The 26604-nt window shown below is 58.9% G+C and overlaps 10 protein-coding genes across 10 annotated transcripts; all 10 read right to left on the minus strand.

The window, feature by feature from the left end:
* Window positions 1-1343: 1343 nt before the first annotated feature.
* Window positions 1344-2495, minus strand: LPMP_300410 (hypothetical protein; the record flags this gene model as incomplete). Its single annotated transcript, XM_010702774.1, has 1 exon — window positions 1344-2495. The coding sequence occupies one exon, from the start codon at window positions 2493-2495 to the stop codon at window positions 1344-1346; it is 1152 nt and encodes a 383-aa protein (XP_010701076.1).
* Window positions 2496-3387: 892 nt separating this feature from the next.
* Window positions 3388-4206, minus strand: LPMP_300420 (dolichyl pyrophosphate phosphatase, putative; the record flags this gene model as incomplete). The annotated part of the gene is made up of 1 exon (XM_010702775.1): window positions 3388-4206. One exon carries the CDS (start codon window positions 4204-4206, stop codon window positions 3388-3390), a length of 819 nt encoding a protein of 272 aa, XP_010701077.1.
* Window positions 4207-4616: 410 nt separating this feature from the next.
* On the minus strand, window positions 4617-6056 carry LPMP_300430 (hypothetical protein; the record flags this gene model as incomplete). Its single annotated transcript, XM_010702776.1, has 1 exon — window positions 4617-6056. One exon carries the CDS (start codon window positions 6054-6056, stop codon window positions 4617-4619), a length of 1440 nt encoding a protein of 479 aa, XP_010701078.1.
* Window positions 6057-7122: 1066 nt separating this feature from the next.
* On the minus strand, window positions 7123-8226 carry LPMP_300440 (diacylglycerol kinase, putative; the record flags this gene model as incomplete). Its single annotated transcript, XM_010702777.1, has 1 exon — window positions 7123-8226. One exon carries the CDS (start codon window positions 8224-8226, stop codon window positions 7123-7125), a length of 1104 nt encoding a protein of 367 aa, XP_010701079.1.
* A 774-nt stretch (window positions 8227-9000) lies between these two features.
* QSOX (quiescin sulfhydryl oxidase, putative) lies at window positions 9001-10665 on the minus strand (the record flags this gene model as incomplete). The annotated part of the gene is made up of 1 exon (XM_010702778.1): window positions 9001-10665. The coding sequence occupies one exon, from the start codon at window positions 10663-10665 to the stop codon at window positions 9001-9003; it is 1665 nt and encodes a 554-aa protein (XP_010701080.1).
* Window positions 10666-13669: 3004 nt separating this feature from the next.
* On the minus strand, window positions 13670-14305 carry LPMP_300460 (hypothetical protein; the record flags this gene model as incomplete). Its single annotated transcript, XM_010702779.1, has 1 exon — window positions 13670-14305. One exon carries the CDS (start codon window positions 14303-14305, stop codon window positions 13670-13672), a length of 636 nt encoding a protein of 211 aa, XP_010701081.1.
* Window positions 14306-15962: 1657 nt separating this feature from the next.
* Window positions 15963-16880, minus strand: LPMP_300470 (eukaryotic translation initiation factor 4e, putative; the record flags this gene model as incomplete). The annotated part of the gene is made up of 1 exon (XM_010702780.1): window positions 15963-16880. One exon carries the CDS (start codon window positions 16878-16880, stop codon window positions 15963-15965), a length of 918 nt encoding a protein of 305 aa, XP_010701082.1.
* A 2314-nt stretch (window positions 16881-19194) lies between these two features.
* On the minus strand, window positions 19195-20847 carry LPMP_300480 (aspartyl-tRNA synthetase, putative; the record flags this gene model as incomplete). Its single annotated transcript, XM_010702781.1, has 1 exon — window positions 19195-20847. The coding sequence occupies one exon, from the start codon at window positions 20845-20847 to the stop codon at window positions 19195-19197; it is 1653 nt and encodes a 550-aa protein (XP_010701083.1).
* An 880-nt stretch (window positions 20848-21727) lies between these two features.
* On the minus strand, window positions 21728-23368 carry LPMP_300490 (hypothetical protein; the record flags this gene model as incomplete). The annotated part of the gene is made up of 1 exon (XM_010702782.1): window positions 21728-23368. One exon carries the CDS (start codon window positions 23366-23368, stop codon window positions 21728-21730), a length of 1641 nt encoding a protein of 546 aa, XP_010701084.1.
* Window positions 23369-24396: 1028 nt separating this feature from the next.
* LPMP_300500 (bystin, putative) lies at window positions 24397-25806 on the minus strand (the record flags this gene model as incomplete). The annotated part of the gene is made up of 1 exon (XM_010702783.1): window positions 24397-25806. The coding sequence occupies one exon, from the start codon at window positions 25804-25806 to the stop codon at window positions 24397-24399; it is 1410 nt and encodes a 469-aa protein (XP_010701085.1).
* Between the last annotated feature and the right edge of the window lie 798 nt (window positions 25807-26604).

Consider the following 26604-nt stretch of genomic DNA (forward strand, 5'->3'; position numbering starts at 1 on the left):
GTGGGGGGGGGGGGATGGAAGAGGGGGGAAGAGGGACTAAATGGGCCGTCTCAATGGGGAAACACACAAACAGAAACGTGCAAGCGACGAGGAGGAGAAGGGGGCCCGGGCTGAACAAGCACGACTCCGCGCTCAAGCCCTCCAGACACACAAGAATATAAGCAGGGACAGCGGGGCACCAGTGCGCTGTCACACTTCTTCTCACATACACCCGCGCAGTCAAAAGCGGCGACGAGGGCAACCGCGACGCAGGCCAAGAGAAGGAAGAAAGGAGGTGGGAGACAGCGCTCGAGAGAGGCACCATAGCAGAGACATCGAACCCCCTCCCCCTCTCCCGCAAAGCAAAAGCGAGAGATGGTCAGCGAGAGAAAGGCATGCAGAAGAAAATGAAAGGGTCCAGGGCAGGCAGAGGGAGAGCGAGCAGCGTCCTCCCGACCGCAGCACACACGTGCGTATACACGAGGCGCGCAAAGAAGCGGTCCGTTGAGATGAAGATGAGCACTACCAGCGCACTGCAGGGAAGGTGTGGAAGAGAGGAAGGGGCAGACGAAGGAAGCGGCGGGGTGGTGATGAGGCGGAGGACTTGAAGGCAGCTTCAGCAATGGCGCAAGAAGAAGAAAAGTGAGGCCCACGCAGTAACCCAAAGTCCCCTTCTCATGTTGCCTGTATCGCCCTCTAATACTCCACACCCGAGGCCTCTTCCAGAAGCCGCCCACTTTCTCGCCTGCGCGTAGATGGAGAAATACGTTGCCTGCTGGTGCTGCATGCCGTCTCCCCTCCCCCTCCCTAGTGTGGGTATAGAGAAGAGTAGCGCCATTCGTCTTACTCCACGTCACCCCCCCCCTCCCCCTCCTTGCACGCAGGGGCATTCACCAGTACCCTGCACGTATCGCCGTCCTCGAGTCGCGCCACGAGAGGTTGACCACCATTGCGGGCATGCGGTGTAGTTCTCAAAAATGGCCAGTTGCGCCCGCGAGGAAAGAGCGAACTGTTACTGCCGTTCCTAGTGGCACAGAGCTGTACTGGGGGCTCCGCCGGCGATCTTCAGCACCCGCCTTGCACCGCGACAGGAGAACTCCGCGGTGGCGCGGTAAGACCACTCGTTGCTTGCCCTTCACCTGTCGCTCAGCGCTGTGGAAGCGCTGGCGTACGCTTGTGCTTCACTGGACGATCCGGGAGACTTGAAGAAAGATGCGGGCGAGCTGACCAGCACCGTCGCTGCCTTTGGGGGCGGCAGTGGCATCGTGTGAGTCGTAGTAGCAGCGCATCGTCCTGCCCCCAGCGACGGCGCACTTAGCGCCTCTTGGAAAGGTAGGGGAAGAGTAGAGCGCTGAGGATGACGACTATGTGGATGTGGATGTAGAGGTGGTGGGGGAATATGCCGCCATAGACGCAGGGGGGGAAGACATCGGCGCCGGGTCAGCGTCTTTCGTACCGTAGCTTGTCACGGATACTGGCTGGTTTGAAGTTGGCCCAGTCGGCACACTGGGCCCTGAGGTGGCCGCCTTTGTGGTTGCGTCTGTGGCAACATTTGCCAGCTCGAGCCCCCGCTGTACGGGCGTCCTCCGTGCCCCCTGTGGTTTCTCGATCAGGTAGAGCTGCAGAAAGGCGCTAATGAGCTCTTGGATGTCGCTGCAGCGCTCGCAGTTGTGCCCGCCTGGTGTGAACTGTTGCAGGCACGGAATGGGGAAGGCGTCGCGGATCATCTCAGAGTGCGTCGGGGACACAAAGTCGTCGTCAGCGCCGTGGAACAGCAGCGCTGGCACGTTGCACGACTTGGCGTATTTGACCGCGTCCAAGTCGTCAATGTCAAAGGCGGCGCGCTTCATGATGCGCTTGCGGATGCGCTCCACGATGCCCCGCACCAACATATTCGGCACCACCCGGGCAGTTCGCCCGCCATGCCGCTCCACCAAGTCGTCGATGAGCAGACGCAGAGAGGCGAAGGGGGAGTCGCACACAATGCACCGAACCCATCGATCCTTCGAGGCGTACATGATGGCGGCCACGGCGCCCATGCTGCGGCCCCATAGCGCCACACCGTCCACCTCGTCACTCTTGAGCGTGAGAAACTCCATGACGGCGACAAGGTCCTGGCGCTCGTAGAACCCGAGGGAGATGTACTCGCCCTCCGACATGCCGCTCCCGCAGAAGTCGAAGCAGAAGAGGCTGAAACCTTGCCGCAGCACAAAGAGGGCCTCGAGGCCGTCGTAGCGACCGCCACAATTCGCGTGACAGTACACCACGCACGGCATACGACGGCCAGGGTAGGGCTTAAACCACGAGCACTGGAAGCGCAAGCCTCGCATGTTCTCCAGTTCAAAGTCGTGGCGCATGAAGCGCTGCTTGCTGTCACCATCGATGCGGAACACGTCAGGCCCGAGGTCCTCCATCTCGTAGGTAGAGCGAGGCGGGCGAATGATAAAGTTACACATGTTGTCCATCAGGCCCGGACCTGAGGTCAGCTGGAGAAGGGCGTCCCTGGCGCTGATCATTGCCTGGGAAGGAGGGAGTGCGAAGTAGGCGAAACAAAAAGGGGAGGGTGGAGAGAGGAACACAGAGACAAGGCCAAGGATGCGCACGACCGCAGCAATCCTCGTAAGCAGGAGTACGGGAGTAGAGAGAGGCTATGGAGGAGGAGGAGGAGGAGGAGGAAGAAGGGGGGAGGCCCGTGCCCAAAGGATGTAAGCTGGACGCAACAGAGCAACGCAGAAAATAATCACAGAAGGCGAGCCGTAGCACAGATGCGCCCGTACGGGTGGTGTTAGTGTTGATGGTACTGGTGGCTGTACGCGTTGTCGCTAGCTGAAGTCCCAGGCGTACGCGGGCAAAACAGGGGTAGGGAAAGTGTGCGCGCCCCCCTGCCGTTGACCTGCGCAAAGGGAAAGCTGAAACAAGAAAATCCGCGCGGGAGACGCACACAGGGGAGAAGAGAGAGGGGAGCAGAGAGAAGTGGAGCATTTGAGAGGAGTCCGCGGAGAGAGAAGTGCTGCAGTGCCCCCTTCCTCCTCTCCATCTTGTTGCCCCCACAGAGAGAGAGAGAGACGCACGCGTATGTGCACGAAGTGCTACTTGCCACGCTGCTGGAAGGAAAAGGTGCGAGACACAAGCCGACGGCCTTGTCTTGCCTCCGCTGCATAGACACCGTACTCACCACCACCACCATTCGCACCTGTTCGGTTTGAGAAGTGAGAGAGGAGAGTCCTCGGCGAGGGGCGTTGTTAAGGGCTGGCCCGACTGTCCTCCCTGGAGAACGACCCCGTTTCTCTCTGCGTCCCCCTCCTTTTTTTCGGCTACGCAAGCGAGGAAGAATTCGCCCAGCAAAAGTGCCACGTGGCCAGAGGAGAGAGAGAGAGGCCAGTCAGCCCCGAAGAAAACCGACGGTGCTCAACAGATCGCCTCCGTCCAGAAAGTGCAAACAAGCATGACCGGCACCAGGACCTTCTCCGAGACCCACGTGAAACTGCGCTGCACGCGCACGGTGGTACACACCAACGCCAGTGCGATCCCCACCATCCACCCGACAAGCGCTTGTCCGACAGTGTGGTAGCCATTGTAGATACGGCCGGCGCCAATGAAAAGTGTCGCGAACAGTAGCAATCCCATCAGAGCATACGATGACGAGGACCTTGTCAGCGCCGCCGATGCGGATATGGATTTCCGCTGCTGGAGATGGCCAGCCTTGCGCCGTTCCGTGCGACGGCGTTGCGTGTGTGCCCAGCGGCGCAGAAGGTAGACGGAAAAGCCCGCCATGAACTGCGCGTGGTCGCTCGGCATTCCATTCATCGTGGTGTAGTTCATTCCCGCTGCTGGGTGAGCGGGGCGTGGGCTGCGGATGACCTCCTTGAGCGCCACGTTCAGGCAAACGCTCAGGACAAGGTAAAGAATTAAGTTCATGGCGGGTATGCGACGCTCGCGGCACGGCGCACTCGTCATTCCAGTCAAGAGCACCATCATCGCCACAGGACCAATAGAGGAGATACCGAAGAGCTTACTGAACAGGTCGTGTTGACGATAGAGAACCTCCGTCATCGCCCACGACTTCCAGTGAGGGGGCCCTGATGACGCAACCGGCGTTTTCGCTGGGGTTGCTAGAGCTGCAGCTCCCTGCTGGTGGGTGCGTGCCAGTACTTCACCCTGCTGCAGCTCCACAGCCGACAGATGTGTGTAGGCCCACACAAACCTCACTGTCTCTGACCACGACATGAATAGAAGAAGCGGCGCCTCTGTTCAGCTCTGAATGTTAGTGACAACGAGGTCAGAAGAGATACGAGATGCCCTACAAGAGCGCGTGTGTAGAGAGAGGAAGGGGGAAAAGAGCGGGTGAAAAAAGCCTGACGCCACCCAGTCGTTGGCAGTCGCCATTGTAGACCCAGAAGGGCAGAGAAGTGACAGGGAAAGGAAAGCGAAAGGGCGCCGTCGGCGTCGACGCGTTGACGCCGCATCATTCGTGCTCACCGGTGGACGCGCGAGAGGGAAAATACGTCCGTGCGCCTGCCCACCGCTGCTGTAGTGTCAGAAATTGCGTGTCATGTGTTCACTGTTAGAGTGCCGGTCTGGGGGCTCGCCGTGTGCGCGCCGCCGGGCATCGCCAAAACCACCGTTCAGCACGCCTATCACGCCATTGCGTGACTTTGCTCGTCCAGAATGTCGCTCTCCACACCGCGCTCCTTCTCCTCCAGTGCGCCTGGCTTGTTGCGCGTCCAGTACTTGACCTCGTGGCCGCTAGACACGAGGATGTTGCCTAGAGGAGACCAGGCGACACAGTGCACTGGATTCGGCTTGTCGCGGAACTTGTCATGCGCCGCCTCGATGATCGCTGCTTCGTGAATGACCTCCTCCACGCCATGGGTCACGGTGCCGTCACCCTCAGCTACCATCCAGTACATCACGCTTCCATCTTCCCCTGTGCTCGCAAACAGGTCCGACACCGTCGGGTGCCAGTCAACCTTGTCCACAGCGTCCAGGTGCCCGGTGAAGCGCTTTACTTCCGGTTGTGTCTTGCGGATATCCCACAGCTTAATCGTCCCGTCCTTCGACGCGCTCAGCAACGTCCGTCCATCTGGGTGCCACCGAACACATGTCAGCGCCTGGCTGTGGCCGTGCAAGGCTGCAATGCTGCCGCGAGAGGCTGTGCGGGGATCCCACAGTCGACACTGTGTGTCTTGGCTGCCGGTGGCGATGAGGGCTCGATAGGGGTGCCAGTGTGCCGTCGTCACATCACCGCCGTGGCCCTCAAGTTTCACCTCCTCCAGCACAGCCTGATTACCTTCGTTCGCCTCAGTAGTGGCAGTGTGTGCGCCAACCCTGTTCGTGTCCCACACCTTCGCCGACCCATCCTGGCCAGCGGTGCAAAACTTCAGCTCCAGAGGCGCCCACGAGATCTCGCGCACGGCGCGGTGGCTTGTGTCAACCTCTGACATGAACACGAAGTTAGACATCCACATCTTGAGCCTGCCGGCGTCATCGCCGCTGAGGATGAGGTCATGGCGACGGCCCCACGCAATGGCGCGGCACGGCCGGTTGTCCTCGTGAGCCACAGTCTTCACCTCCACACCAAAGGACTGCCCATTGAACAGCAGAAACTCACCGCGACCGGTGGAGCAGAGCAGACGGCGCCCACTCGCCGACCACTGCAAGGCGTAGAGTGGGGTGCGGATGCGGCCGCCCTTGCTATCTGGGTGGTACGAGGTGTTCACCCACTGCGTGCACAGCGCTGTACTAGCGTTGTAGTTGGTTACACTCGCTGTGACAAGGTCTTTGGTGTGATATTCATGCGGCGCGACGTGGTAACTGTACGGTGTGCTGCGTGGCACCAAGCGGGTGAGGACGTGCTGGATGGCTGGCGAGTAGAAGTCCACCGGACGCTGGCCGTGGAGTTTTCGGCGTGGCGCGTATTCCTCCGGATCAAAATCGCTACGAAAGCGCCGCCGTGGGCCGCCCGGTCCATTGGCCGGAGAACCGCCAAAGCCAGCACTGAAGTCGCCACCACCGCTTAGCCCGCTTACGCCGAAGCCGGCGCCTCCTTCGCGTCGGCGTGGGTAGCCGCGATCCATCTACTGCCGAGAGTTCTGAGACGTAGTTGCCCCCAACGCTGTGTGGCACTACTACTGCGCAGACGAGGCACTGCGAAAGAGAAGGGCGCGATCAACGTTGTTGGACCCTCTCGGGCGCTCTCTCTCTATCGTCCTGCTAATACAGTGGCACGTAGGCGACTGGATGAGGCTCTGTTTCTCCGTAGAGAGAGAGGGAGGAGGGGGAGGGTTCCCGTGGGTGGTTGAGCGCGGGCGGGCGGGCGCACATGCCGCCATCAGCCAGCAGAGTCGCAAGGGAAAGGAGAGAAAGGGAGGCAAAGTAGAAAAGAGAAAAGAGTAAGTCGGAGAAAGAGAGGCGAGGTGAAAAAGACGCGCTCATATTGCCACCAACAGCGGCAGCAGCAGCAGCAGCAGTAATGGCATTTCACCGCAGCACTGCTACTGGAGTGACAGTGGCACGAAGCTACAGTGGGCCTCGGCCATGCCCCCATCACCTCAGCTTCTCTACAGAACTGAGAGACCTGCCACTTTTTCCCTTGTCATCATGGGCACACGAAAGTACGCAAGCATTTGAGCGTACTCGAGCACTGAATGGAGAGTAACAGGGAGGGGTGGCGCTGGAACGCAGTCCCGTTGGCTGTCGACCTTCACTTTACTGGTGTCTTCCTCCAGCGAAGGCAAGACACTGCCTCTGCACCCTCCCCCTAGAAGGGTACCTCGATAGGGGGAGAGCAGGCTAGCGGAGAGGGGAGGGGGTGGCACGCCGATCAAAGCGGTCGGTGTGTGTGTTCTTCGCATTGAGGGATGTCACTGTCCGTGTCCTGTCCTCTTTTTTTCCGCTGTGTATCCTGTTCGGACAACGGGCTGCTGGACTCTCAGCGCGAAGGGAACTGGGAAAGGAGTAGAAGAGCGGGAGAAGCGAGGGGAGCGGCTCACGTGAGCCCTCAGTGGCTGGACAAAGCAGAACGTAGGACGTGAACAGAAAGAGAGACATGCCTCGCGGTTCCCTATGCGCTCTGTGCCCCTCTCCCTCCTCCTCCACTCTCGCTCCTCTCCCTATGAAAGTGGCCGGCCCGTCGCCCTTTGGCTAGCTTACAATCAGCTGCACCGACAGCTCCGTCGGCGTCACAGTGACCGAGGAGCCAGCAGGCACCTGCACAGCCTCACCGTCCACCATCAGCAGCGATGATTCCGGGCTCCCCTCACCCTCATCATTCACTGGTAGCTGGGTCGAGGATGTTGCAGCATCCGAGAGCTCTGAAATAGAAGCGAAGTCGATTCGCACGCTGCGCACCCCCTCCTGCATCGCCACGCCGTCCTCAGCCAGAATGCAGCCTTCCTTCGCCTCTCGGTGCAAAAGGTGCCACATTCGCAAGCGGCTCACCTCCGCTGTGGCCGTGGTGACGGTTAGTTGCCGCCGGTGGTACGTCGCAGTGGGAGTGAGAGAGTAGCCGGGCTGCAGCTGCGGCATCTGCGAGGCAACGAGGAGACGCAACGGACCAACCTTGGAGGAGGCCACGCCCTTGTTGCTCATGTGCGTCAGCACCGCCGTGGAGTTAGGCTGCGTGTGCTCGATAGTGGTGAACAGTGCTGTGGCGGCAAAACCACGGAGTCCGGCGGGCAGGAAAACGTAGTCCTCCTGCGCCTCTTTCCAACTGCTCTGCCGCTGCACTGACGCCGCGTAAGTGCCGGTGGCAACGTAGGAGCACATGTAGCGCATCGGAAACGCGCTTGAAGACGAGTGTGGACGGCGCAGGTGCACGGCCCACAGCGGCACACGAGCGGTGCGGCCCACCACGAGACTCGAAACGGCGCGCTCCGCTGAAGTGACACCGAGCGAGGTGGCAATGGAGTTGTGCAAGCCGGTTGGCACCAAAAGAAGCGGCACAGCCTCCAGCAGCGACCGTGGCGACACTTCTCTGCTCGGCCCTGTGCCTGTGAACGACATGGATGCAATAAGATTGAGAGCTCTGTTCACCGTGCCGTCACCACCGCAGAGCACTAGGGCCTCCGCCCACGGCAGCGCCCGCTGCAGCTGCTCCGCAGCATCATCATTCGGGATGTGCACGTCGTGGTGCACAATGCCGGCGCGATCGAGGTACCCTTTCAGCGTGCTGGCGAAGGTCTGCACGGCATGGCGTCTACCGCTACGGCTGTTGACGACGAGCACGCACCTCTTCAGTGAAGGCATCCGAGTGCCTTGGGATTGACCTCTCGCGAACGCTTTCGCTCTCTCAGCTTTGTTTTCCTGCTGGCCTCCTGAAGTGGGGCACAGGTACGCACCACACGCATGCACGCACTGAATAGTGAGTGGGGCTCGTGTAAGGGGGAGGGGGGGGGCGCAGGGCTGCACGTCACGACGTATGAGAAACAAACGTCTGCCGAGATCACTGGGCGTTGATCGGGAGCACCGTAAGTCATTAGGGAGCACCAAGTGGGTGCTCTTCAAGGGAGAGCAACGGGGGAGGGGAAGAAATGGCAGTGAAGAGAGTCGTCAAGTGGTGCACTTAAAACGTGGAAAGAAAACAGCAGCACGTATGCACGCGCCTCGTACAGGTATCAGCCAGCAGAGTCCTCCTTTACAGTGCTTGGGATCTGGTGACGTAGCGGCGGTACTGAGCAGCTGATGTGGCCCTCTGTGTGAGAGGGGAAGGGAGGCGCAGGCAGACATGCCTGATCAGCTCACTCCAACTCATCTCCCCCCTCCTCCCTCCCCCTTTCTCTTTTCCTTCTTCTGCCCTGCTCTCTCAGGCCACCTTTCGTTGTTGTTCGGCATCTTTGGCAGTGAGAGCAACGCCTGAGTGCATGTCCATTGTGCGGTGTTGAGCGACGCACTGAGGCAAGAGAGCGCGCGCACACGTGGGTGTGCAAATACAATACGCGAATGCATCAGCAAGATCAAAGATAGGTCATCACGCCACCAGCTCTATCACTAAGGTGTGCGCAACTCGAGCATTTCAGCCTTCTAGACTTGAGCTCGAAGGGGCAGAATGGGACGGCGTCGCTTCGTGCCAGACCTGCGGGCACGTCGCAACACGTAAATCATACCCAACACGACTACCGTGGCGGGGAAAACGATGGTCAGAAACGCGTTCATGCTGAGAGGGTCACGGTACGCTGTGATAGCCTCCCCATGATGGTTCGCCGCTCTCCTTGTGAGGGGGAGCGTCTCCGTGCCGGTCGTCTCGTACAGCGCTGTGGGGACCCACTTGTAGTGGGATCGCAGGTACTGGGATACCTCCGTCACCACAAAGCGTTCCTCGTCATTGCTGGTGACGGCATCACGATAACATGCAGGGCACTGCCTTGGGTCCGGGAAGATCCGCTTTCGCACCAGCGGATCTGCCCCCTCTTTCACCTCGGCTAGACGTCGGTTCACCTCGTTGTGGAAGCGCCATAGCTGCAGCACCGGGTCCTTGTCCTTCTCTGGCTGAAAGCGAAGGAAATGAGTGCGGCAGGCATCACAAGAGAAGAAGTTTCGCGCGTAGTCGAGAATGATGAACAGCACCTCGGCGTTGTTGTTGTCAGCATCCGCGTGCACCACATTCACTGTCAGCGCGTGGTAGAGCAACCACATGCCACACGGAAACCCACGGTAACGCCACGAGGACCCCTTGCACGTTTGCCAGCGCAGATGCCGCGGCGTCCCCTGGTATGGGATACCGGCGGACAAAACCAGCTTTTGCCAGTCGGCCACAGAGACAGAAGCAAAATCGTCTACGCTGTACTGCATGTTATCTACACTGCGGTTGGCAGCCATGGAATACAGCAACACATCCGCGCCAAGTCCAGGCAACCGCTGTTGCACCACCCGGAGAAACTGAAGAAGAGCGCGGCGCCGCGCAGCGGACTCGAGGCCTATCAACGCCACTTCGTGGTAGAGAGTTTCTAAAAATGCGTTGGCGATATCGACCATGTGAAACGTCGTATCCTCCACAAATTTTGTAGCGCCAGCAGCGGATGGGCCCACGCCAGCGCCGGCCTCCGCGGCGTCGCTAACCTTCAGGTTGCGCAGGTAGCTCCGCATGTGCAGACAGCGCTCCTTACTCGTTGCCGCCCACAGGCTGGCCGAGGCAGAGCCCCAGACTTTGCGCGCGGTGTCGAAGTGCTCCTTTATATATCCACCTTGTCCTAGCAAAACCCGCGTCATCGTGATGGGCCTCGCCTCCGCAACACCCTCGTCGACGTCCTTCTTGTTAGCGATGACTGGGGCGAGAGTAGACTCCTTAGTGGACATGTTGAGTGGGAGGAGGAGGTAAAGAGAGGGCACGGCGTGCACCTGGAGGCGGCGGCACTCTTCCGTGCTTGTCTCGCAGTTGAGAGCTGCCACTGTGACTTCGTTCAGGACATCTCCGCTGTCTTCGGTCGTCTCTTTCGCGAGGCGGGAGATGTCTGGGGCAGAAAGGCGGCAGTGCCCGCAACCACCTGAGTAGGCGACCAGAATCCATGGGCACATGTGCGCCGACTCGTGCAGCCCCCCCAAGCGCGTGTCGTGGATATCAATCACCTCGAAGGCATCCAGGAAGAGCGAATGCGACTGGGAGAGAAATGTAGCGCGGCCGGGGCAGCATAGCACAGCGAGAAACCACAGAGAGAGGGCTGTGGCAGCCAGCCGGGGAAGCAGTGTCATGGATGACAACACCAACGAAGATGAAAAATGAAGAGTTCAGTGTAGAAGGAAAAAACGAGACACGAAGCTCGGCCTCTCATACCTCCACGAGCAGAGAAGGGGAAGAAGCAGAAGTGGGTGGTGAGATAGCCACAGAGCCGCGGAAATACCAGCCCAGAGAGCGAGAACGCAGGAAGATAGGCCGAGACGAGCGCAAAGAGGAGCTGTTGCTGCTGCTGGATGAAAGAGAGGCGATTCTTCTGCTATCGATATCTGTTCATAGATGACGACACAAGCTCGAGTGCTGCTCATCGCCGTGGGTGTGTGTGGGTGTGTGTATGTTTGATGGAAGTAGGTGGAGGGGGGTGGCAGGGCGGGGAGGCAAAGAAGTGTATGCATGTGGAAAATATGGAGTGAAAGAGCGAGAGGAATGCATCTCCGCCGACTGCTAAAGATGGGGAGTCCAAGAGCGACAGGTGCATGCAGCATGCCCCATCGTCACAGGCAACGTTGAAGGCCACGGCTGCCGTCGCCTTGATCGTCTGAGGGAAGGGAGAGGGGGTGTGATAGGAAAATGAGGACACAACGACACGTGTTCGAGCATCCTGCTATTTGACTTCCCCCTGTTACGGCTTCTACCTCACGCAGAATATGTGCGGCATACGCGCAGATGCCTTTCTCGCTGATGTGTTCCGCCAAAAATGAGGTCCTCAACTTACAGGCCCGTCCATCGCCAAGCACCCCCTACGCCTCGCGGCTGCTTTGCTGCCAAAACTAATCAGCAAAGGGCTACTTATGATGGCCAAGACACAGGATTAGCAGCTGCTTCACAAGATAGAGAGAGAGAGAGAGAGATGACGCACACAGAGTACAACACAGCATGAAGCATTAGGGGGGGGGAGGCAAGAGCAAGACAAGAAAAGCTAAGGACAACAATGAGGTTTGCCCCCTCGAAGCCAACAGAGACCGTATGGCATCATCAAGCTCTTTACCGCCGCTACGCAGTATCACCACCATACCTCGCCTAGTTCTCCATTACTCACAAAATACTTCACCCGCGCTGCACTCGCATAATTTCAGCGTCACATCGTCCACCACGAACAACAGCCCATCTAACGGTGCACACTCTTTGCCTGCGCATGCGTGCGTGCGCAACGGTGCCGCCACACTCAGCACTGCATCTCCTCACAGTCCGGCACGGCACAGGCATACATCTTTCTGCTCTTCGCCAATACAACACGCGATCAGGTCCCGCAGATAATAAAGTCGCGCGCGTCACCACCTCGGCAAAGGCACAAACGAGAAGGCCGGCACCACAGCAGCCACACAGCCACACACACACACACACACACACACACACGTGCACACGTACAGCACTGCAGCAACGATGCACCGCAAGCAATACAGCACAGCCCGAACACATCCACACACACACACGCACACGTGCACACGCGCGCGGTAGACCCACTCAGCTTGCACCGCTTCAACGCGAAGGGCGCTCGTTGCGTTTTTCGTGATCATGCAGGATACATCAGATACCACAGGAATGCACGGCGAATCATCACGTAGGGGGTGCAGGAGCGAAAGACTGTACACACACATGCCCGCTGGCTCGCTCTCCTTCGAAGACTCCTTGGTGCGTGCGTGCGCAACGGTGCCGCCACACTCAGCACTGCATCTCCTCACAGTCCGGCACGGCACAGGCATACATCTTTCTGCTCTTCGCCAATACAACACGCGATCAGGTCCCGCAGATAATAAAGTCGTGCGCGTCACCACCTCGGCAAAGGCACAAACGAGAAGGCCGGCACCACAGCAGCCACACAGCCACACAGCCACACAGCCACACACACACACACACACACACACACGTGCACACGCGCGCGGTAGACCCACTCAGCTTGCACCGCTTCAACGCGAAGGGCGCTCGTTGCGTTTTTCGTGATCATGCAGGATGCATCAGATACCACAGGAATGCACGGCGAATCATCACGTAGGGGGTGCAGGAGCGAAAGAAAAGGGTGGGTGGGGATAAGACAGGAGGGCCAGACGACGGTGCCGATCAGCGCAAAGGGAGGGGAATATGTGCGTTACAGCGTCTACTGTGGAAACCAAAGGTCATTCTCTGTAGTGTCCAGAGGGAGCCTGGTCACCATTTTCGGTCGTTGAGGGTGACTGCGTTTGTGTTTCGCTTTGAGCGAGTACAGGAGCCGAGCTACTCCGGTGTCTCTGAAAGCGCGTAGGCACTACAGGAGGAGAGGTAAGAGACCACACACACACACACACACACGCAGAGAGAGAGAGGGGGGGGAAGAGAAGGCAGATGGGGAACGACAGGAGCGTGGCACGGACTGATCGGTGGGTAAATGAGACTTTGTGAAGTGAGCCTAAACTTTCGCGTGAAAAAGGCGCATTGCAAACGCAGAGGGGGGGGCAAACGACGCGTGAGCACGGCGGCACAATGATGAGCAAAGCACCGTCGCTGTTGCAGGAAGTTGGGGCCGGGGTGTACCGCCGTGCAGCAGATGTCGAGCGAAAATATATAAAAAATGGTTTCGCCTTTTTCATTACACCCGGTCTCTCGCGTATTGGAGGTAAGCGGCTGCGGTTCATCGCCTGTGCGTGCTTGCGTGCTTCCTCGGGGGTTGCTGCGCTGTCGTCACAAGTGCTGAGACACCGCGCACGGGGGGGGGGTGAGAGAGAAGTGGAAACGGAAGGGCGGGAGGGTGAAAAAAAGGGGGGCAACCAGAGTCTGGAAGGCACAGGAGGGGCTCACCTAGAGCCCACACATACACTCAGGCCCTCTCGAGGGCACGAAGAAAGCGCGCAAGAATACTCATTCACACCCATCTTCCCACAAGCAGCAAAAAAAAAGGGGGAGGAGTACGACACGACCGCTACCTCGCCTTGTGGCGCCGGAGTCGATGCGCTACACTTCTCCCTCACAACACCACTGCAGTCGTGCCGTCACCCTACCCACCTTTACCCCTGCGCTACTCCACGCATATCCGAAAAGGGAGTAATACTAGCGACCGGCCGTGACGTCTGACTCGTCAATGCCCATCGACATGACCTCCTCCGACAACAACTCCAGCTCTGCCGCCTTCTCCGCCAAAAAGGCGCTAGCAGTAGAGTCCACGACAGCAACGAGCTCCCGCTGCACCCCATCCTCCAGGCCAGCATCCTGCAGCACCTTTACTGCCTTCGTCCGCGACTGCTTGACAAGCTGACGAAAGATCGAGATAAGATTTTTTACCTCTTCGACAGTTCTGTCGCGGCGCGCCGTGGTGATGGGTGGCAACACAACGCGTATCTTCGGGCCTTCCTTGGAGACTTGCAGGGCGCTGTCAAATCGGCTCACGCGCTGCAGGATCGAGTTACCAAAGGAGGCGGAGTTCGGCGTGATTTCAATAGTCATATTGCCCGTCTTCACCACCTGCGAAACCTTAATGAGCAGCACCGTGTGGCCGCCAGCCATTTCCACTTCTAGCAACTCCAAGCACTTAGCCATGTTCAGCACCTTCATGGCGCTGATGTTCGCCTTCTCCGATGTTTTGGCATAGATGGCCTCGAGCTCTTGAGGAAAGTCCTCGGCGACCATCACCTGTGCCTCCTGTACAAGTTGCTCACGGCTCTCGCGCTGGCCGCGTGCCTTGCCCATACGACGCTCAGCGCGCTCCTCAAAAGTCAGTCGCCGAGCATCACCGCGGTCGCTCTTGCGAACATCTTTCTGCAGTGGCGCCGTCACAGAACACCATGAGGCCTTCAGTGTGATAAGGCTGCTTAAGGGTGTCCAGGCTGAAGTCCATGCGACCTGAGACAGTCGAGGCTCAGTGGCACCGCTAAGCAGTATGGCAGCCGGAAGCCGAGAGCCGGCGATGCAGCGGAGCATGAAAAAGCGTCAGCGCAGACGTATGCCCGTGTCCCTGAGTGAGTGTATATGGGTGCCTGACAAAATGGAAAGATGGAGGCGAAAGAGCTCTATCCGCAAGCTGGGAGCTTTAGCACGCGGCTGTGATGAGAGAAGAAGAACGCGGCCGTCACGGTAAATCGACAGGACGGTGGGTCAAGCAAGAGAGGAAAGAAGTACGTCGTTACACGTGCTTGTGAGCATGAGTCAAAGGAGAGCTCGGCGGCATACACACTTACACATGCCCTGATAAATCAAGATGGCAGGCGCCATGCATACTGGAGAACGAAGGAAACTGTCGAAGGTGCATGCGAGAAGCGCTGTCCAACGCGCACACGCGCAACAGCGCCCCCTAGACATGCGGCCGCTACAGCTCTATCACACACTCTCTCTCTCAAGCATCGGCCGGCATTTCGAGCGCTTTCAGGCCTGGGCAATCGGGACTGTCCGCTGTCTCCCCCACTCTCCTCCAGTCTGGCCAACTGGTCCTGCGCCGTCCGCTTTGTCTTTCTGTTTTGCTGTGCTTGTTTGTTGCTTCGTCCGCTACTCTTAATCGCATAAGCGCACGTGCGTGTTAGACCTGTTATAAAACTCAAAGAGAGAGAGAGACAGAGACCGGCGGGCCGTCTTCTCCCCTCTCCCCCTCGCCACATATGCAGCACGAATATTTCAACCATACATCCCCCTCTTCACTCGGGTTTGCATTCGCCTCTCGTATGTGAAGAGGAATAGGGGGTGGATAGAGCACAACAATGCCGCTGAGCCTACCACCACGATCATTGTGTTCTCCCTCAGTCCAGACGCACACCCGTAGACAGACGCAAAAGGATCCCAAGAGAAAGAGAGCAGTAATGTGCTGACGTTAACCGTCAAGCAGCTGCAGTGCCTTCGACGCGAGCAAAAGGAAAAAAAGAGAGAGACAGATGTAGCAGCAAATGGAGAAGAGGTTGATCGCCGCACGTCGTGGATACTGCTGCTACTGCTCTTGCCACATCATCGATTTAAGGGTGAAATTATGGTGCTCTGTTCCTCTTGTCGTCTCTCTCTCACCGTGTATCGCATCGAAAAGTGAGTGGAGGGTCAGAGGAAAACAACCAAAGATGAGCCACAAAAAAAAAAGTGAAGCCGGGAGAAGGGAATCACACACACACACAAGCACACAGCAAAGCCGCTGTCAGAGCCTCACCGCCACAACGAGTGAGAATGTAAGGGGGTATCGACGCGCGCACGACGAGAGAAGGGAACAGAGGAAGATAAAACAGCCAGAGATGGAGAGAGAGTCTCATGTACAGACATACACACGCGCAGAGACAGTGCAATTGCTCCTCAGATGTTGGCACGACGCGCAGATGCGACGCCACAGTCCACCACCCCCTGACAGAGAAGGGGAGTTGGCATGGGCTGCAGCTTAGTAGCGTCGACGGTTCCTTTTCTGCCTCTCAGCAGCTAAGGCTGCAGCGGCGTGGGTGCGCTCCTGCAGCATGGAGTGCGTCAGGTACGTGGTCGAGAAGGAGGGGCCAAGGATCGGGTGCCAGAGCTCGGCGAGGTCCTTCTGTAGCGCGCTCGAGTCCTTGGTGACCCACAATTCTAGCCAGTAGCCGCGCTCGCGAACCTTCAACACCACACCGTTGACAGTCTCGCGCACCGATGGGGACCACGAGTCGCCGATGGTGCGGCACAGGAGGAGCTCCCACGCCTCGTCGATCTGGGCAGAGGTGGCCTTCACCTTCACGATACCGCCGTCTCGGTTCGCGGGGTCCTCCCACTTGGGGTCGATGCCGTCCCGGAAGAGATACAGCGTGCTGAGTTGCAGCTCGGTCGGAGACGCGATGTTGTTCACCACCCTCCAGAAGGTCGGGATGCTGTCCATGCGGAACACCAATGTGGGGTTGTAATCCTCCTCCTTAATGTTCTCACCCAACGTGGTGGGGAAGTAGAAGAGACACCAAAGGTCGTCCAGCATCATCTCGATGTTGTCCTTGACCGGGTCCTCTGAGGGGGCGAGGGCGAGTGGAGAAGGCTGCGCCAGCACCACGCGCGCCAGGGTGCGCTGTGGCACGTAGGCAGCAGCAGCGGCATTTAAGGCGCTGTTTTTGCTAATGGCCTCAATCTCGGAGGCACTCTTGACGCTCAGACGAGAGGGCTGGATGATGGGAGAGCTATGCAGGCTGCGGCGTGCCGCACCGGCTGGCGACGGCGCGTAGCCAGCAGTGGCAGGTGGAGCCTTGGCAAGCTCCATGTCCGCCGTGGACGTGGGCAGCGCCTCGAGCCCGCCGACAGGGCCGTTACTCCGCCCCGGCACGAACTCCGTGGCGTTGGGGCTCATGTGGCGCGGAACCGTGGCAGGACTAAAGCGGGTTGGTACACTGCGTGCCGCAACAGCGGGGCTACGCTCACCTGGCGCAGTGGCAGGGGACGGTGGTGGGATCAGGTTCGACACTGTGGGTGCGGTGGGGGCTGCTGGATGCATGGGTGGCAGCTGAGGCGCAGGTTGCACAAAGGGCGCCGGCGCCTTGGGTGCCGCAAACGTCAAGTAGGCCGGTGCGAAGGAGAGGAGGTCATTTTTTGCATGCAGTGGTGGCGGCGGCGACATGGGGTACGTGGTGTTGACGCCCGTGCAGGTCACGCTGATCTTTGGTTTGGCCGGCGCCAGTGACTTTGGCGGCGCGGCAGCCAGGGCCTTTTTCATCGTAATGGCAAAGGAAGGACTGTACTCGGCAGCCCTCACATCGAGAGGGGTAGACATTGGCGCAGCGAGTGCGATGGCAGGCCAGCGCGCTGCCGAGAAGATCGAAAACGTGAAGAGAGGGAAAAGGAGAGAAGGCCACACGGGCACAGGCGATGAGGGAGACGGTGAGGAGAGGAGAGGAGAGGCCCGCTGAGTTTATGACTTTTGGGCGGCACACTAACGAGGAGGTTCCACTGCAATGTAAAGCCGCAGAGAGGTGTGAAGAGGAGAGGGGGAGTGGGGCAAACACGCACAGGCACCGAACCTGCGCGCACACCGCGAAGTGCAAGAAGGCAGTGGACTACGATAGGCAGGAGGGAAGCACGCCAAGCTCGAACGGAAGCGAAAAAGGGGGGAAGAAGAGGCACCGAGACTGGAGGCGGCTGCAGGTGCACACACACACACACATGCGAAAAGGAAAAAGCGGCGCCGTCGTGATGCGTGTTGCGACTACTGACTCGCGTAGCTGCGCAGTGCGCAAAGACAGAGAAGGAGGAGGAAGGGCATTTAGTAGAACGGCAGGTAGAAGAAGAGAAAGGTGAACGCGGCGAGGGGGAAATAAGATGCGCACATGCAGGTATGCACAGACACGCACATAAGGGAACATTGTCAAAGGACTCGTCAGGGGGAATGGGGGGGGGGGCACCCTTCCTACCGCTCCTTCCAGACCTGGTGTGCCTTCACACCTACCACCGCCATGGTAGCGGACGATACCCTTACGAGCAGACTGTCAACTCGCGAATCCCTCTAACAAGACAAAGCGCGTCCATAAGCAGCAAAGGCCAGTCGTGGCAGCAGTGCAAGGTAAAGTAGTGGGGCCATACTGGATCCGTAAGGGGTGTTTTGCACCGCAGCGCCGGCTTGAACCCACATCATACATACAAGTATGAAAGCCTCTGCGGGTCTGGGGAGACGCTCAGCGCGACGCACAGAGAAGACCAGGCGTACACACACAGCGCAGCCCTGCACAGAGAGGGAGACGGAAGTACTGAGACACGTTATCAGCGGCGTGAAAGAAAGCTGGGAAGAGAGGGAAAATGGGAAAACAAAGACTTTGACAACGTGAGTGGACAGATGAGCTCCACCTCCACACGAGCAGGCTCCTCTTGGGGCGCCCATGCCTGTGGGCGCAATCGCAGACGCCACCAGCACAATGAAAGGAACAGAGGATGAGGATAAGGGAGGAGGAGAAGTCCAGCACAAAGCACTACGAACCCTCCCGACCCCGTCCACCTACCCACCCCCACCCCCTCCCTCTCTCCACTCCCTGGCGGCTGCACCTCATGCAACACGCACACATGCACATATGTCTGCGTTGTACGCGGAATGAGCGAGTATGCGTGTGTGTGTGTGTGCCGGCCTCTCCTTCCTCCTTCATCGCAGACGTGCGTGCGCGCTCCCACAACTGCTTCGCTTTTTCCCCTTTCACGATTGGCAATGTCTCGTGTAATCGCCAGTGCATCCCCTTCCCTCACGTATTTTTGGCTACGTGTGCCTTTACTCTCCGTGACTGCTACTGCCTTAAGTGAACGGAGTCGCCCCGGCACACAAACGAAGGAAGAAAGGGCCCTACTCGAGCGTCCACAGGCACGCGCACGCCGCACAGATAAACACGAGTGCAACCCCTGCTACGGGGTTGTTTGTGCATCCTTCTCAGCGCTATCCACCCACTTCGAGAAGAAGACTTGGACAAAATGAGCTACGCCCTCACCAACCCTTTCCTCCCCCCCCCCCCGCGCCACTTATGGTATACCGTACAGTACGTCCCTCTCACTGTCCGCCACAACACACACGTGTAGAGCGGCAGAGGGCTGGGAACACGAGGAGAGCACCGCATCCGTCGCCTCGGGAGTGGGCTAGGGAAAATGGCAAGCCGAGAGACTATCGAGCAAGAAGTCGACGTGCACTGCCTCTACGGAGTCGTGCGCTGTGGGTCACGGGGAAACAGCGAAGCAAGGCGCACGTTGCCCAGCCCAAGGTACAGCATCACCACGCGCTCCAGCCCAACGCCAAAGCCGCCATGCGGCCACGCACCGAGACGGAACGAGTCGACATACTCCTTGATCGGCGTGAGGTCGACGTTCAGCATCTTGGCGCGCGCCAGGAGCAAATCAGGATCGTGAATGCGCTGCGCTCCGCTGGAGATCTCCTCTCCGCGGATGAACATATCATACGAGTTCGTGAAGCGCGCGTCATCCTTGCACTCCATCGTGTAGAAGGGGCGTGCCGAGGACGGAAAGCGATCTGAGATGAAAAAATCCGTGCCGTAGCGCTCCTTCACAAGCTTGCCAAGGAGCTTTTCGTTCGTCGTGTTGATGTCATCAGTCGGCGCCATCTTCTCCTCCAGGACAGTGTTCAGCAGCTCGATGCAGTGCATGTAGTTCATCCGCAGCATACGATTATCCATGTTGTGCACGCGTGCCTGGTACTTGTCTGTCGGCTCCACGCCCTTAGAGATGACGCCAACACCAAGCTCCTTCATCGTCTCTGGGGTAACCTTCCATACAAGAGGCTCAAACGGGTACTGTTGGCACACATCCTTCAGCTCCTTTGTGTGTGTAGCGAGGTGCTCGAACATGTAGTTAAAGAGGCTCTCTGCTAGATCCAGCACCTCATAGTAGTGCTCATTAATGCGCATCTCCACGTCCAGCCCGACGAACTCCGTCAGGTGGCGGTGTGTGTTGCTGTTCTCGGAGCGAAAGACCGGTCCCACTTCGAACACGCGTGGCACATCACCTTGTAGCACCATCTGCTTGTAGAGCTGTGGCGACTGGGCGAGATATGCAAAGCGGTTGAAGTACTCCAGCTTGAACACATTGGCGCCACCTTCGCTCGGCGCGTTGATGATCTTGGGCGAGTGGATTTCACAGAAGTCGCTGTCGATAAGAAACTGGCGGAAGTACTGGCACACACGCGACTGAAGACGAAAGATCGCGCCGGACGCCGGCGTGCGCAGATCCATCCATCGACTGTTCAGGCGCGTGTCAAAGTTCACCTTCGCGCCCTCGTCCGACTCCTTGCGGTTCGCGTCCTCTAGTGTAAACGGCAGCGTGCGCAGCGACTCCGTCACTGTGTGAATTTTCTTCACCTTCAGCTCAATGTCTGAGTGCGACGTCGATGTGATGGACTGCTCCACCTTGCATACCGAGGCCTCGACGTCCACAATCGACTCTGTCGGAATCTGTCCCACGAAGTCAATCATCTCCTTCGGTACGTCGCCCTCCACAGCAACCATCGCCTGCACCGAGTCCCTCCCGTCGCGCAGCACCATAAACGCCATCTTCCCCTTCTTGCGCGTCGTCGAGACCCGGGCACGGATCAACACGGTCTTGTCTACCAACGCCGGCTGCGACAGGTCTGCAACCGGAACGTACGTGTGCGACATGTACGCCGTTGACTGCACCATCGGTGCAGCACCAAACATGTCTTTATATTTCTCCACGAGGGCCGCCTTTTCCTCGGCGCGGGCCTTCTCCTCAGCCAGGCGCGCCGCCTTGCGGGCCTCCTTGTCGCTTATCTTCTTCTCCACCGCGGGTGCCTTAGCCTCGGCGTGGTTGGAGCTCATGGCGTTGTGTTCGTTCGAAAGAGAGTGAGAGGTGGAAACGGCTGGTGTGCGACGCTTTAGGCTGGATCGGTTTTTTTTTGGCTTATTAAATGCGAGCCGAACGTTGGGCTGCAAAGACGAGAAAAGGGGCTTTATGGGAGGGGGTGAATAAACTGGCGAAGGACGTTTGTGGGGTGAGCGTGTGCCCGAATACGAAGAAGCGAAAGGGAGAGAAGGAGAGGGGACAAAGTGAGGAAGTGAAAGCGGAGGCGCGTCCAAAGACGCATCGTGCTTTGGTCGATTGCAGCACATCACAGTGGACGAGGCGTGAATGGGCTCGACAGTACTTCCCCTCCCCTCTCTCTCTCTTTCTGGCAGCACCCTCAGAAAGAACCGGGGTAACTGCGCAGCGGGTGAAGATGACGTTGTGGCCGCTGCTCTGCGCCCCTCTCCTCACCTCCCACTCATCCCCCCACAGAAGCCAGCGGTAAGCATAGAAACAAGCCCGTATATAGCGCGTACGCGGACCTACGTGGGGGGAAGGGGTGGCGATGCCCGTGCAAGCGCGCAGTTGGAGCTGTGCTCCTTCCAGTCAAGCGCCGCACTTCGATTCTCTTTTGTGTGCGAGTGTGTGTGTGTGTGCTGCGACTGCTCTGTGAATCGACGTATCCGGCACATCCACACCCACACGCACACGGCGCTACGCGACTCTGATCAAGAGAGGCAGGGAAATGACCAGCATTGTCCTTCGCTCATGGCACGGCAAGGGGAACAATCTTACGGCGCGTGCTGCACACCGCGACTACTTGGCAGAAGGACTCGCGCAGGCTCCGTGCGTCGATATCCGCGACACGTCCCATCGCTGCTCCTCCCGCCTTCAGTGAGTTGGATCGCCTGCTTGTCAAGTCCTGCTCATCGACTCCACCAGCTCCGCCACACCAGCGTCGATATCAACCGCCTCTTTTCTCTTCTTGCTTTTGACGCCGCGCCGCCGAGCCTCCTCGAGTGCGTCCATATCCTGCAGCCGCCGAATGGTGAACTCCTCATGCTGTGGCGCTCCACCCACCACGGCGCGTCCACCGCCGCGGCACTTTTCGATCTGCAGCCACTGTGGCAGCACGCGCCCTAGCTGAGCAAGCCCGATGCATCCAATGGCGCGACGCACCGACGGATCCAGCTGCTGTAACAGCTGCGCTGATGGGTACGGCGTATTCTTCTCAGGGATTTTGGTGTAGAGAGCGGCGACGAGGTCCAGCGGCTGCCGCGCTGAGGCACGGCGGATTAGCACCTTAGTGGGGTCCTCCTCCTCCATGAAATCGACGGAGAAGTAGTGAGGGTGGGTGGCGAGCCACGGCGCGATCTTGGTGGGAAGGCAGGAGGCACGCATCTCAACAGGAAGAAGCTGCATCGCATCGCGCAGGTTGAGCGTCTGGTACGGCGGAAATCGATCGTACAAGGTGTTCAGAATTTGCTCTCGTGTGCACACGGTGGGTGTTGGTGGCGCACCAGTCGCACCCGACGACGCTGCCGCTGCCGAAAAAGGTGGCTCTGATGGTGCCCTTTGCTCTGACGACGACGACGTTGGTGAGAGGGATGCAGCACTGGAATCTCTCGCGGTGGTCGTCTTAGCTTCCGCGCCTGCGGTGGTGGTGTTAGTGGAGGTGGAGATTGGCAGCGGCAGCGGTGACACACAAATCCACATGGATACCTGCAGCATGTCCGTCGACACCGCAAGTGACCGGCCGTGAGCACGCAGAAAACCAGCAAAGCTGCGGAATCGCCGCTTGATCTCCTGCCTCTGTGCGCGGGTGAGCTGCTCATACAGCGGGGTGATGCTCACCCAGTGAGGGATGTCGCTGTCGCAGACAGTCCGCTTGATAAGCGCTGCTACCTCTGGAAGGGGGGAGGTGTCCACCGTGAACTCGTCGAGCGCCAGAGGGGCAAGGTGAGGTGGCCGGCGCCGGATGCGTCCATGGACGACCTGGAACTCCTCTGGCATCTTGCCGGCAATGGAGAGCAGGCCGCCTTGGCAGTTGAAGTAAGGGTGAAACAAAATGTCTTCCGGAATGCTCTCCTCCAATGCATCGATGGCGGTGAACTCCGCCGGCACGAGACTGCGTAAGCGATCCACGACTGTCACTCGCTCCTCCAGCCGCACGCGCATTGCCGGCGGCGGGGCAGGTGGTGTGATGAACACACGCTGCATGCCATTGGACTCGATGTTCTCGGCACAGACGATGAACTCTGGCTTCGCTACGTAGCTCGTCGTCTGGCCAACGTCTGACATCGTGTACCTATCATCCGCTACGCCGCGCTGCGGGTGGATCAGGTCGGGGTGCAGTCGCACGTTGATGCGACCGGAATCGACGACGACGACGTCAAAGACAAAGGGAAAGCGCTTGAAAAAGTTGATGAGGCGGCCGCGGCCCGCGATCTCCTCGCGTATTTCATCCGGCAGCAACGAGGCGACACACTGGAAAGAGACGTAGTACGTCGGCACGTAGAGCACGAATGTATTGGCGACCTCCTGGGGCGAGAGCATGTAGACGCTTGCACTGTGGCTGGTGCCTCCACCCTGGGCGGGCGTGAGACGTGCAGAGGAAAGCGGTGGTGGTGGTGGCAGAAAGCTGGCGGTGCGGCCTGCCGCAAGACCACCAAGTGGTGGCGGAGGAGGGAGGCGCCTCTTGCCCACGCTTCCGGAGTGGCGCCTTGCCATGACGATGACGCTCTGCAAGCATGTCGCAGTACAGCAGCGGGAAGTTGGTGTGGAGACACTCCGACAAGGTTCGAGTACGCCGGTGAAGTGCGTCACGTGCTGCAGTGACAACAACAGTGCAGTGTCACCGCCGAGGAGCCGACTGTGCAGGAGAGGGGTCGGTCCGCAGGCCACCCGGTACATGACGGTGTGCAGTACAAGAGAGAGACGAGAGTAGAAGAAGGGATGCGTGGAAGTGGATGCTGTATGTATTGTGTCACTGCACAGACTGACTACGTTGAGTCCAGACACCTTTTTGGCACGTTAGGAGGAGGATGAGGAGAGAGAAAGGGGGGGGCAGAAAGGAGAGTGGAAGGGGAGGAGGGGTATCACTGTTCAACGGATGGGCTGGCCGCGAACCACATACGGAGTGGCACTGACTCACGGCGTGCGTTCACCTACCCCGCAATGCGCGCTCAGCACAAAATTTGCGGCCCACTACCCCTGTACCTAAATAGGTGCGGCGATTCACTTTTCCTCTGTCACCGTGGCAGCAGCATGAGCAACCGCACATGGGCACAGAAACCCTGGGCTTTCGGCGCATCCACACCTCTCGCGTGTGAGTGGGGAAGAAGGCGAAATTATGCACGTACTGCTGCTGCTGACACTGCCGTGCTCGTCTCTTATCAGCCCTTGCCCTGTGCGTCCACTGGTGATGGGGGTTTATGCTCGACTCATCAAGTGGGGCTCTTAGCGCATGGTGTTATAGTTAACCGGATTCAGTAAGATGAAGGAGTGCCGACGAAGAGACAAACAAGCGCCCGGACACCGGAGGAACGTCTGCGCTTGTTTGGGCAGTTGCGTTTTCGCATACACTAGGAAACGGGTGCCGTACCCTGCTTCATGCGTAGCGCCGCCACAATCTCGCGGCGGATCTCGGGGGTGATCATGTAGTGGAAATGCACGTTGCACACATTGGATAGCAGCCCTAGCTGCGCCTCGGTCAGGTCCGCCTTGTAGTGCTGAGTGAAGGAGAGCAGGGTCTGGTGCCACAGCACCGGCAACGCCACCTCCTTCGTATGGGTTTCCAAGAAGCGATGGAAGTACTTCACCAGTTCATCAATGGCCTGGTACGGTAGCGCCATCCTCTTGTCGATGAGCACACGAAGAAAGACAGAGCACCGGCCACTGAAGGGCTGCTGCGCGATCTTGTAGATGATGACGGCGGTGGGCACCGGTGGCAAGTGGCACCGCTGCAACACGCTTGCCACAACAAGGGCTTCACGCAGCGTGCACTCCTCGTCCATTGCCAGCGGCAGCAGAAAGCCCTTGAAGAAGGCGACAGGCTTAAAGAGCGCCTTGCGTACTGCCATGTACAGAGCTGGGTGCAGTTTTTTCTCCTCAAGCAGTCGCTCGTGCACAATGGGCAGCAGCACTGCGGCATAGTATCGCTGCAGCATACTCTCGTTCAAGTTGGCGGCAAAGATGCGGGTGGCTTGGTAGGTGGCGTGCGGGGACCACTGATCCGGGCGCGTCAGCATCAGCAGCTGCTCCCAATTCTTCACGTTTGGCAAAATTTTGAATGCCTTCGGAATCTTGCCGGAGGTGTAGCGCTTCAGCACTGTGCCGATGGCCGTGTACACACGTGCCACACGGCTGTCGATCTTTTCCTCACCGTCCTTTTCCGCCATGCTGGCGTTCTCGCTCGGGCTCGGGGCTGCGCCACTGCGGGCGCTCTGCTCTTTCTCCCTAATTTTTTCCATTATCATATCCGCCAAGTTGCGACTCTGCACACGCGAGGCAGGTTGAAAGGCGTTCAGAAGTCGTGCCTCCTCTTCGTCGATGCCGTACATCTCCGGCGACACGTCCGGCACCTCCACCAACATTTCCGACGCAATGGAGTCGTTGTCGTCGTACTCCAGTACCACGTCCTCGCCATCCGCCGCCGCCTCCATCTCGTAGTGGTGCTCGCGATCCTCCGTCGTCATCTCCTCATCGCCGATGAGGTCCTGCAGGCCGCTGTCGCGGGAGTCTTCCTCAGGCGCCGAAGTGGCGCACTCCTCGGCCGTCACCTCAGCCTGAATAATCTCCAGCTGCTTCTTGGCTGTGCGCAAGATCTGTTTCGTCGTGTGGTTCGGAATGAGGTAGCCAGCCTGATCCACGGCGTGCTCGTCCGCGGCGCGACGGGGTGTGCGCTTGACGCTGGCAAAGCGCTCAGCGTGGATGTCATCGCTCAGCGGGTTGGAGCGATGGGACTCCCTCTTTGCCTTTTCCTTGCCAGGCATCCGTAGCGTGTACGTGTGAGAGAGAGAGAGAGAAAGAGCCTCGAGTGGGCACTGTAGATAGAGAGGTGTGGAGCAACAGCTAGTTGTGGAGGTGAGGGAGGGAGGAAACGATGAAGAGAGGGGGACACCGCGTTGAAAGCGTAGGTGCGCAGTGCAACGGGGGGAGGGGGGAGGGAGAGAGACGGAGAGGAGGCGCGAAGGGGTAAAACGAACGGATGGGGGGGTACGCAGGGAAGGCGCAATGCAGCCGTTCAGTTGATCAACAATGGCTAGATGGTGGTAGAAAGCGAGAGAAAGAGAGATCGAAGGGGTGCGCGCATGACAGCACGAGCGCGCAACACACATACAAGCGCCTACAGCAGAAGCAGCAACAACAGTAGCAATCACCCAGGTTCAGTGGGGAGTTGTGAGGGGTCTACGTGCCCTTGGGATTTTTATCAGCGTACTTTCGCTTTTTTAAAAGGGCATGAAAAGCAACAGGTGGGTGGGGGGAAGGGGGGCAGGGGAGTACACACGGAGAGGGAGAGGGGGGGTGCGATGTACGAGCAACGGAGGGTTGGGGTGACGGTACCACGACAGCGACAGCACACATACGAAGAGAGGGAGGGAGAAGGGAGGAGGCAGGAGGGGAAGGACCACCGACGTGGACTCGCAGACACGCAGTGAGAGGAGCAGAAAAAACCCCTTGCTTCCAGGTGGTGTCCTGCATAGCGCATGGCGGTAACGGCACTCAGCCCTCTCTCCGCTCACAGAGGCCCTCCACCTTGCCGCTTTTTTCATGCTGCCTCCGACACACCT

This window comes from Leishmania panamensis, assembly GCF_000755165.1.
Source record: "Leishmania panamensis strain MHOM/PA/94/PSC-1 chromosome 30 sequence".
NCBI lineage: Eukaryota > Euglenozoa > Kinetoplastea > Trypanosomatida > Trypanosomatidae > Leishmania > Leishmania panamensis.